The following is a 12,223-nucleotide window of genomic DNA, read 5'->3' on the forward strand; positions in this document are numbered from 1 at the left end:
AGAACGTGTACATTACATACATGTACGTGGGCGTACGGGTATCGTACCGGTTATGCCGGTACTCGTGGAAAACGTGCAGTGGTAGGGCGTTTTTGAAAGAAAAATAGAGAAAGATGGTGACCTAGAGTCAACTTACGGACCAATAAAATGGTTTGGTTCTTGTGCCTTGGTATATGGCGGATATTTCTGTTTGCTTTTCTTGTATGGTGAGTTTATCGAGTTATGCGGTAGCTAGCCTAGTATTAATCAGGTAATACGAAATGCCAGTGAACTGTCAAATACATGTACACGTAGCCTAAACATGAACGGGCCCAGATTACGGACAGTGGTGCTTTATTTTTCTCGTCATGCTTGTCCTGCTCGTGGTCGAGTTGTACGTCTTTCTAAACTATGTGGTTTCATTGGTAGACCCTCTCATTATAATTTCTTGGGAATACATCTGAGATATTTGAGCAAATGTCTTCGTGTTGCATGTCCTGGCTGATTTTTATGAGGAGAGGAGCCAGGTCGACATGGCCGAGGGTTGCAATACATTGTGGGTTTGGATGACGAACAAGCAAAGCATTTATGCATTACCGAGTACCGTATACTAAAACTTACCTGCTAAACATTAGTTTGTTTCCATTTTTATTACATACTCCGATTCAAGTCGTGCTCTTTTCGCACTGTTGGGAAAGAGTTTCATCCTTGGACATCACTTGACTCCTTGTAAACAAACCTAGGCCATGGGACCGGCCTGAAGTGTTTTGTAAAATGCATTTTCCACGCTAAATATGACATTTTTGGACAAATCACTTTCTGATTGCTAGTTGTAAACCACTGCAAAAGGACGTTAGTGATGTGCGCATACGGAAGTTTATCGAGTGTTGTAACTTGTACTTGTAGTTGTACATCTTGTATGTTTGGGATAGGATAAGAATTTACTGGTTGCTCACCAGAAAAATAAATTTAGGAAATTCCTTCCAAGGCCACGAGAATGGAAGGTTTAGGTTTGCATCTGGAGCATTTTGGAAAAGCATGAGGCTTTTTTCAGTATTCATTTATCATTATCTATTTGTACTAAGATGGTATGCATAATGCATAGTGGCTGTGCGCCGTGCATACCCAGAGCAGTGCATATAAATAGAAATTTAATCGTTTGTGTAGTAGGCAGGTGTGGCCAATGCGGAGGTACATTGTACGTAGGTATGTGCATTTTATACCCTTTTACTGCTGCTTTATGATTTGGGATTGGACATTTTTTTTGGTAGCCTTTTTGTGAAAATGATGGAATTTTTTCGTAAACTAATTAATTGATTAAAAAAATGCTGTTTTGGCAGGATGTTTTGGAGCATGCGGGCTGTGGACGCAAATCTACAACTTTCATTCTCATTGCCATTTTTTTGTCTTGGACTAAGACCATGAATATTAATGTTACACTGGCCAGTCAGAGTCAGGACTTTGAAGCTCATTCATCCTGCATTGACCAGTCACATTCATTTTCAGCCTAAAGCAAATGGAGCACGTTTAAAATACAAGAACAGTTTTTTTTTTGTGGCAGGTGATATTCCTTGACGTGAGAAGCTATAATATATAACCACTGTGATAGCTTCTCACATCTAGGAGTACGTGTAACTCCTCTCTCCAGCCAGGATTTAGCAAGATTTAAGAACAATATTTCTTGCCCTGTTAAAAATTTTCTATTTCTTTTTAATTTGTTATTAATAATTTAAATATTTTGAATTGTATAATGTGCAAATGTGTGTGTTATTGCAACTGATTTTGTATATGATTTGTTCAACATTCTGCTTGTCAGCACTACAGAATATTCAGATATTCGATCGAATTAGAGGTTGAACTGTGAAATTATTTGAATTGACTCAGCTTCTTCAATCTTGTTCACATATGACTGAATTTAAAATTGGGGCTGAATTGACCTGGATCCAGCTGGCTTCGGGTGGAGTTGACCCAAAAACTTCCTGCTCTTCGTAGTGCTGTTTACACAATCATTTAATCTTGATGTGCTATCGGTCGATCTTGAGGGAAATCTCATTTCACTTTTTAAAAAATCTTCCATAACCTTGAACCAGAAAGGAAAAGTAATAGCTGATATGGACAGATCAACAGATTACAAGATCTTGACAGAAACGTTGTTTAGCTTTTATGAACGATAGGCCTGTGTACATGTGGTATGCATGCAGTTGTCTTGAAGTTGAGGTTTCTTGCTGGGATTTCTGAGACTTGCATTTCAGCAGATAACATAGCGCAGGTTTCCTAAAATAAAAATTCTGCAGTTCTATGTATAGGATTCATCCAGTCCATTCGCAGTCCCTTCGTAGTCTGTTTATTGGAGTTCGAACGAGGACAGCCGGAATCATTGTTTGCATATTGTCTTGTCAATACAGGGCTCACTCTCAGACTGGCCTGGCCAGGGTGAATGTGAAAGCTGACCATGGAATCAGCGGTAATCAACAAGGCTTCCAGGGAACTGCCAACATTCCTCAGAGCTTGGAAGACAAGGTAAATAATGCATTGCACCCAAACAATTAAAGTTTAGCTGCTCTAAAGTTGATTTAATACAAACCTTTAAAATGCTTCTTTGTGTCTCAGTTAATGATATTTCCATATTCATGAGCAGAACTGTGATGTCATCCCAGGAAGAAAGGGTAAATTTCACATTGTACATATACACAAAAGAGTCCTACATTTTTATTTCCTGGACAAAATTTTCTCCTTGCGAATTTAATGTTGTTTATGCATAAGTGAGCACCAGTGCTATTCTCAGAAATGTTTCCAGTAAGTAAATTCTTGGTTTTCAATATAAATTATCGAAAAACCTATGTGTGTGCAATGAACCATGTCTTCCCTGGATGACATCTTTGCAACAGCGCCCTCAGTTGTCTAGGAAAGCATGGATAACTTTAAGTGTTTAATAAAGGGCACAAAATACTGTTCATCGTTGGTACCAGGCAAGTTTGAGTGATGACCCTGTCAACCACAGTTAGATACATGTACCTGTTCATTGTGGGTACCAGGCAAGTTTGAGTGATGACCCTGTCAACCACAGGTGGATTTTCCTTTGTAACCTATGCACAAAATACACATACCTGTACATCCTGGGTACCAGATGAATTGACCAGCAGTTGATAAGTGGCAGTCATTCGAATATGCCCAGTGCTGCAGGGCCAGCCCAACCTAGCCGGGTACCAGTACATGGATAGTTGGAAATGCCCAACCGTTGTTGAGATACGTGTAGTCCAAGCCATTGCTGAGACTGTAGTTGGGATGTAACATGCATTGCCCATACAAGTCAATCCTAGACCAGCACAGACTGTGTGCCTCAGTGAACAGTATTTCTGGACAAAATGTACCCCCCTCACCAGGAGAGAGAGGTTACTGGTAGTGAGCAAATACCCGGTATTTTATCAACAGGCTTCCAGCACCCACACAAAAGCAACATGCCTCAGGGATAAACTGGTCAGGCCGGCATTGCATGCAAATGCCGAATGACTTGACACTAATTGCATTTCTACTTCGTTGATGGGATGAAGACTTCAATCAGATGAATTTTCTGGGGGAGATCAGATGTGAATATGTCTGTGAATCTTCCATCTGGTGGCTGTCATTATAGTTCGAGAAATAACTGAAGTTTATTTCTGGACTTTTGTGTGACATCAGCCTGTACTGTTAATCTGTCAGCCACTAGATACCGTTATTCATTAACAGCCACTGGACAGTTTTACAAAAACGCACCTGTCCGTTAAAATGAAAATCATGTCTTATGCTGTGGCATTAACCTGCCTTCCTCAGATGAAAAGGCAAACAGAGGGCATGAAAGTACAAGTTAAATTAAAGAGAGAGGAATTCCATACACAGATATCACCAGCTTTATACTAACTATCTGCTATCAGTAAGCAACAGCATGTCCTAAACAGTCAAGTTAAGCGTAAAAAAAAAAATGAATCATTTACTTAAAACCACTTGCAATTTCGTCAGACCTACATGTATCTTATAGGGTTTGTTTTCAGGGTGTCACTTTATGTACATGTATTTGTTTATTAGTCAGTTTCTCATGCAAAATACAAAGCATGTAATATTACAGTATAAATATACAGTTTCATGTACGTGTACGTAAAAATTACAAAACATGATGCGAAAGATCGCATGTCTGGGTGTGGAATGTTTTCTGATAAAAAAGGCAGACAATGTTAATTGCTGCACTTTCACAGAATCTCAGTTGAAATTTTATATTTCTTTTGAATGTGGATGCACATGTACACTGTACGTCATTGCATTATGAAGTAAACCGAAAAGATGCAATTACTGCAGTTTAACTAAATCACACGCGACCGTATTTGTTCTCCAACTTTATGTACACACAGTTGGGCAGTGTCAATTAGGGTCATCATCAGATACATGTACTGGGGAAACTCAAACGATTTTGAGTGGATTACATTTTCTGTTTCACTGACTACCATTTACATTTGTCTGAACTGAATTGTTTACCATTTTGCTGCATGCTTTAACTGTATCACTGTTTGCATTCCTCCTGTAATGTTTGGGTTGAGTTATTTGACACTTGTGTCTTGTTGTTTGACTGAAGCAGTGCCTTATGTGTCTATGGAATTACCTTTAGTGTTGATTCGTTTGATGTTTGCACAAATCCTGCACTGAGTCATTTGATGTACATGTACGGGTAGTTACATGTACATGGGTACATGTGTGAAGAGTTTATCTGCTGGGTTTCTGCAGTCATGCAAAACTCAGAAAATCCTAAAAAATTGTTCTGGAAAGTCATGGAAAAATCAGGGAAATACAGTAGGGTGTCCTGGAAACTTATTAGAGGGAAAAAATCATCGAAGGTCAAGGAAATTGATCAAGACCATGCCAGGGTTATATTTGATGGGCTCTGTTAAATGTAATAACGGCGTGATGATAAATTTACAGGCTACATATATCCTCGTAAGTCTGCTTAGTGGCTGAGGCAGTCTTCTAGTTCATGACCCTAAACAACTTGTCTCTGTAAAATGGTGTTAAATGTCATAGAATCGGGTTTTTCAGATTTTAGCGGGAACCCTGCGCTTGCCACTTACTTGTACTGGTAAATGTCTACAGCCCTGGTAATCCACAGGTCATGGTCTGCTCTGTCCATTCAGCTTGATACCTTTTGTGGCCCATCTACATGCTGTGTTTATAGCCGCAGCTGAAAGGACAAACTAGGAGGGGTTGAAGAATTACTGACTGAGGAAATAAACCCTTTTTTGACATTTTCAGTGTGCCATGGGATTACTCGCCGAACTGGGATGCGACGTCCGCGCCGCTCCCACGTGGGATGCGTGGGAGCGGGGTGGACGTTGGATCCCACTGTTCTGGGAGTATCATGGGATTGGATCACAAACCAGCTATTGATACATTTTGCACGCAATCCTGTGGTAGGAGCATGAAAAAATAACTCTGTCTAGTTCCCCAGGTTCTTTATACATGTACTTGAAATAAAGTCAGCCTTTTTCTAGCATTGCATCAATGATCAAGGCACATGTACATGTACATGCACAAAAATCAAATTTAAAAGCTCACCAGGAAAAATTGAATTCTGCAGTTAAAATGAAATGCATGTACCATCAGTAACAATTTTGAAAGCTTGGTGCAATATTGGTGTGAAAATAATTTAAACAAATTGGAAAGTAGTGAAACAAAACGTTATCTTCTAATTTGACATTTTTGTCACAAAAGAGCTTTATAGGTTAAAGAGTGATTTCTGCTTAAATGTAGATTGATGCCAAGGAAAACCCCTCCAAAAACAAGTTTACAACAGAAAGTCACACACCGGAAAGCCTACCAGCAACCAATCAGATGCAGGAGCTACAGTCATGTGACAGTCAACAGCCTGTCCAAGATAGTGTGGTTACTCAGGTAAGAGTCTCATTGTCACATACATGTACATGTACTAATAACTATTCGAACATAAATTTGAAGTTCATCTGAAGATTTTTGATTCATTAAGTAGGATCAGAGACCTAAGTACGAAACATAGATGGCACATTATACTAGTCAACAATTTGCAATACAAAGAAAACATTTTCTTTTTTTAAGATACTGTAGGATCATGCGTCTTGTAATTCAGTAATATACCTCCATGTTTTTACTTTTAGTGGAAATTATAAAAAGAAGAGAACCAAAAATACAGTAGGAGAATTTTAATACAAAAGGATGCCGCAATGGAGCAAGTTCTTTGCCCAAATTGGCCCCATGAAAATGGTAGGTGAGTAACAGTTATAGGGGCTTTGCTGGCCGCCTTCATCTGCCACAGTAACAATTGATCCTCCACCTTGTGAATGGTAAACTTCATCCAGCAAAGTTAACACATTGGCTGGTGGTGACCGCCTTGATCCGTTTGCATTGGAGGATGCACAAACATGACCTGGCTGTCTGCTGCCAGCATGAGTCTCCGCCTGTGGACATACATGTCTCGTCCCTGGTTTGTTTGGCGCACACACACTTATAATGTGCATCTGAGAACTCCGCAGAGGCAAACCGTGGACTGAACTTAAACTTCCCCTTCGCTCACCACCCGTCAAGCAATGTCGCTCAAATCCCGAACCTCAGAATGTTGAAAATACAGGATTGCAGTGAGAAATCCCAGATAAAGATTGTGCAACTGACTCTCTGGTGTCATGTACATGTACCGGTACATGTACATGAAATGATGGCATTTGAAGAGTTGGCTGCCACAGGATCTTCCCTTTCTACAACTCAGTCGTGTTTTTGCCTAACAGTGCTTGGTAAAACTATGGCTGGCCATCAGTTAATAAAAATAATATTAATAATGAATTTTTAATGTGCCAGCTTCAGCAACGTGCTGTCTGAAGGCGCGGCACACTTCATTCAAAATCAGAAGCATATAATTCCTTTAGTTGAAATTATGTCTGCACAGCTATCCAAACACAGAGTAATAAGCCCATATCTGAAGTCATTCGTTCCATTTTCAGTTAGAGATTTTAATAGTACCAACTCACAAATTTTAGATTTTTGGGTTTTTTAGTCATATCGGAACTGTTGGTTGAAAAAAAAACCCAGTTTATTCTTATGTTTTTAAACGTTTTATCTTTGTTTCAATGTTTATAATTTATCTACATGCAGTACAATCTTTCTATCTTAAATATTATGTATTATTCAAAACTGTAATGTTTTAAAGCAGACATGTAAAGTTTCTATTTTATTTGTTTGAAATGGACAATAAAGAATCCTTAACCTTAAACACTTTGTACATGTCATCACCCTGGTCATGAAAACACGACCTTCTTAAGTAATGCGGAAAAGTATTCATATTTGTGTAAATTCTTACGCCAGCCAAGAGGGATTCTTCAGCAAACTTTGGCTGCCCATATTCTATTGAAAAGTAGGCAGAATGAAAGCAGTCTATATCTTGCTTTTTTCAATTGTAAGTAGGATTTTTCTGCAAAAACAAAAACCAAAAACCATCATGCGCAAGTGTTTTAGCAAAGTTGTTGCTAGGTTACAGAGCACGCACTCTGAAATTTGCTTTACAGATTTAACTAAAAAAAAACAAAAGTGTTGGGTTCTGGTGGATTTTTTCCAAAAATCAATATGCAAATATGCATGGCGCAGTCAATCCGTTATTTCCAAAAGTTGTTTGCATGTCTGTTTTGCACAGCTGGGCCGGGAAAGGGAGGAATTGCAGAATATTAATAGCCTGCCAGGTGACAGCATCAAACAAGAAGCTAATCCCCTTGAAAATGGTCCACTGGGAGCTGAACTAGGTGCAGGACGTTCATCAGCTTCAGAAGAAAACAAGCAAGCGATGGAAGATCTGGAGATACCAAGCAGAGATGGAAAAGGGTAAGCATGCTTGTTGGTTTTATTTTGGTCCACAGTACACGCTGTATGTTGAATGTGTTGGACGTGTACATTTTGTGTACGGTACACTGATGTATGAATTTGTTGTCTCATTTTTTTGCAATTCGCTTTTTGCCCGCTGCCACCATAGGCATGCAGAGCCTCGATCTGGCAGTTTACACAATAAATATAGCCGGCTACGTTAGTTCTTGTATCATGCCATTGGACAAAGCGATTCTGGCATGATTGTATAAGCTGTCAGTTCGAGGCTCTGCATGCCTATGGCGGCAACTTGCAAGAGCGAATAGTTTCTGTGTGTGTGAATGTAATGTTACCATGTGTGCCTTTACATGTGCCTGTAATCAACTTGTACATGTATACATGGTTGTATATCTTGTAATTAAACCTCTTTCCTCCATAGTAATTAATCCCATTTTCTAGTCCAAGTGTGGGGTACCGGTAGGTTGCACCACAGAGAAAGGACACAGTTGCACCAGCTTGGACAGAATATGCTCGGTGTTGATTTTAGTTATTTGATCTCTGTTCTAGGATATACTGTAAAAAAAGAAGAACTTCAAGGGAAGCCAGAAGCTGTATGGTGATCCCATATGGTTGGTCTTCACAGAGAGACTTTGTATAAATTACACACTCTTCCTGTGAGCCATGAAACTCACCTGATTTTTCCTTTTTTATCACACTGGCATGAGTATGATCAGTTAATTTAAATTTGGTTCATCTTGAGGTACATGCGTTTGTCTTCAAGCAGACTTGAACTCTCAATTGTGATTGGTCAGTCCATGGCAACAAACAGTGTGATACACGTACTGTATTGCAGGGTTCATATCAAAACCTGTGTGATGTGCTATTCTAACTCGGCGCATTGCGCGCTTTTTACACTAAAAGCGTAGTTGCAAAATTCACTGTAATTTCAAAGGTGGTGTGTTTGTGCGCATAGGCCCCTATAACATCTTTACTGTTTGTCAAGATTGCTTGAAGATACTTATAAATTCATTATCACTCTCATGGAACAGAGTAATGCAGTGTGTCTGTGTCCCCTACACCACTCGGCCTTGTGGTACATGTACATGTTCATATGTATGTGTACATGTATATGGGACACAGACACCAGTTGCATCATGTTCTACTCATGCTTGTGTGATAATTAGTAGTGCATGCAAAAGCATTGATGAAGGGCGGGTATGCTTGTACATGTACAGTACATGTACAGTAGAGTAGTAGTTTTTTCAAAACAGAGGTTTCACAAGTAAGGGGATGTTGTGCAGTATATATGTGACCCACTCTGCGTAAAGGAGTCTTAAGTTGCCAGAGCCACTTTTTGAGTTTTCATTTGTATTCAAAAGAGCAAATAAAGCTTTTTCTTTTGATGTACAATGTATCACTCAGTTTGGCATCCTGACGAAAGTGGATACTCCATGGTTAAAAATGCTGTGGGGTCCTATTGATTTACATTGTGCAAAATTATTCTAAAGGACTGGTTACTCCAGAGTGGCTCTGGCGACTTAAGACTCCTTTTCACAGAGTGGGTCACATATGTCACCGGTATCTAGGTGATAGATTGTAACTTCCAACCTTTTAACTGCCGTGGCTGAATAATGTACACGTGTACGTACCAGTTGATTGGTTTTTAAAACTGATTGATTGTGTTTGCGTGTTGGTTGTTTTTTTTATGGATTTGTTCCCTGGTTCAGTAGAGGATCTGTCCTTCCACACATCATTTGATGTGGACTTACCTGTATTTAATCTGGAAGTCTAGGAATACAACCACACTTAGAGGATGAATATGGAATATCAGTTTTCTGACCTCCTGTGTTTGATTAGCAGAAAAGAGGTCAGACCTCCAGTCAGCTTTTAAACTGCAGTCCTGGGGCAAAATTGTTGGGACACATGTCAGTTGCTATACCCTCATCAGGTCCCCCACTCTCCTGGTCAGTCTTGTCATCTCCAGTAACACATGTACATGTAGCTCCATGGTCAGACCCCTGCCCATTGAGGCCCAATATTGAGAGGGAGGGGCGCCAAGGACACTTGCCCCCCCCCATTGTGGTTCCCCTTGTGGTTAATCATGCATCTGTTTTACAACTTTACAGTTCAAGGTTTATATGCATAGTAATTTTCAGCTGGACTATGTGTGCTCAGTGGCCTGCAGAAGTTGGGTCCAGCCAGTAATTAAGTCAAATTTATCAGCAGGTTATCAGTAACAGGTGTTTTATGGTCAGGTCAGGATTTGCTCACCCTGTTAAACTCCCCAGTATGTTGACTAGTACCTGTGATATCAGAAATCTGAGCAGCACTCTTCCAGGTTTGGTTAATTTTCTAACATCAGCATGAATTGAGGGTTGTTGAAAGTCAAGATTTTAGAGGAAAGATTACAGCTGCTTGTATTACCCATGATTTGAAGTCTTTGTCGCTAGAGTAACATCTTCATGTACAGTTATACAGGCCTACAGGTTGCTCAAAATTGTGGCATGAATGATCATTTTGGGGCTCTGTGGATTGGTTCTTCTGAGTGGAGAACTTTTGAAAAATTAGTTCAATATGGTCACGACTCACGTTTTGAAAATTGTCAATTATAACATGTGACTTAGATTTAACCTTTAGGATTGTGAACAATCTGGGGACCCTATCAGGAAGCACACGTATACATGTACATGTACATGTACAGTATGCATGATTGGATCCCACAAAACTAATCTGACATGTCTAAAGGCCATTTTGTCAGTAAATTTGACTCAGTTGGCACAAGACAGCGGGAACTGAGCTCTTTCTGAAAATGAACATGTATCACTCACTTCGGCATCCTCACAATGAAAATTGGTATAATATGGGTAAAAACTGTTGAAATGTTCAGACAATGAATTTACGGTACATTGTGCAAGATTCTTTTGAAAGAGTCAAACTCAAAAGTGGCTCTGATGACTGGCCAGTTATTTCGTTGGATTGGGCCATTGTAATGTGGTCAGCCTGTCATTGCGTCATGCGCCAGAAGAACCTGTCACCTTTATGAGTGGAGTGATTGGTTTTGCTCCAAAGGAGCCTTTTGGGTGCTCCGACATTAATTGCACTTTTTTTGCGCATTGTGTAAAAATGTTGTACAAGAAATACATGTAACTGCATTCTTTTGTAAAGTACAACATGCAGTCCTGAATCCATTAAATTTCTGCATAAGAAGAAGTGTGGTTTGGGTTAATACTTACAAGGGCACTATTAAATTTTTTATTACTTTGACATAAAACGGTATAATAACTGATTTCATTTGTCACTTCTAAGGACAAGATTCATAAAGGCCACAAATGGTTAACAAACTTTAAATGAAATGAAGATTAAAAAAAGTGCTATCATATGTACATGTACTGTAGGTACCACACATTTGCGACTCAGAACCAATATTGATACTCCACCATATGAAGCCATAGAAACAAAAATGTGGAATTATGAAAAATGCAGATGTGTGGCATACTGGTACATTGAGTACCGCACACAGGTGGCTGAAAATCCCGAGCATTGAATTCTGAAAGTGATTGGGTGTTTGTTTATTTCCCGGATGGATGGATGGAAAGACAGTGTGTAAATGTACTGGTGGTAGCAGAGTACAGGTCTGTTTCCTGTTGAGTTCTAAACTGTGTGGAATGCTTTTGTGCCAAATCTCAGTTGGGAAAGTGAGTACATTTTCCTTTTTGTGGGTGTCAGTTCACATACTTGTACAGTGTTTTGCACACTTGCAAACCACATGTTACGTGTACGTGCAATCTACAGTACATGTAATGTACATGTACAGTGTACTTGTAACAAAAAGTGAAGAGTCTGCAGATTTTAAGGTCTGGGAGGCACTGATGTATGTGCAGCGTGTAAGATAACAAGTCAGCAGTTTTCACTTTCCTCTTGGATGACGTGTGTGTGTGGCTGACCGGTTTGCTCATTGCATCAGTGCAGCAGGCCATGCCAAATTGACTCAAAGGGTCCTTGAGGGTCCTTGCAACGTGGTCGTAGGGCAACAGCACTGTAAGCGGGGGAGCGAGAGAGAAAGAAACAGGTGAAGTTGTTCGGTTTTCAGGCCTTTAACCCATTGCATGTATGTAGGGCCATTGAAATTGGCTCATGACAGTTTGTGCTCAGTTCATGCCAACCTGGGTACATTGATTGTCAGTGCTAAGACACGTGGTCTTGATTTTTAAGACAACTAACCTAGATTCATAAGTTCAACTTTTTATCGAGCAGTTCCTTTTAATTCCTGTATTGTGCTGTTTTTAGGCCTATGTGGCATCGATTACATGTAGGCCTATTGCAGGGGTCAACCTTTGTAATTTATTTCAAGAGATTAAACATTCTGGATGGCAGTGATGAGAGATAAGCAGCAGGTTGTGGTCAC

The 12,223-nt window shown here is 39.8% G+C and overlaps 1 protein-coding gene across 1 annotated transcript in view; it reads left to right on the forward strand.

Moving 5' to 3' along the window:
* suco (SUN domain containing ossification factor) overlaps positions 1-12,223 on the forward strand; it is a 34,499-nt gene continuing 22,276 nt past the window's right edge. Inside the window, exons 1-4 of the mRNA XM_022254931.2 lie at positions 1-206; positions 2,385-2,499; positions 5,752-5,892; positions 7,655-7,839. Coding sequence (XP_022110623.2) covers positions 148-206; positions 2,385-2,499; positions 5,752-5,892; positions 7,655-7,839 — 500 coding nt within the window. The 5' untranslated portion in view covers positions 1-147. The remainder of the gene's footprint in view (positions 207-2,384; positions 2,500-5,751; positions 5,893-7,654; positions 7,840-12,223) is intronic.

The sequence above is a fragment of the Acanthaster planci genome, linkage group LG11 (assembly GCF_054643075.1).
Source record: "Acanthaster planci isolate LZ-2023a linkage group LG11, COTS_SCS, whole genome shotgun sequence".
Lineage (NCBI taxonomy): Eukaryota > Metazoa > Echinodermata > Asteroidea > Valvatida > Acanthasteridae > Acanthaster > Acanthaster planci.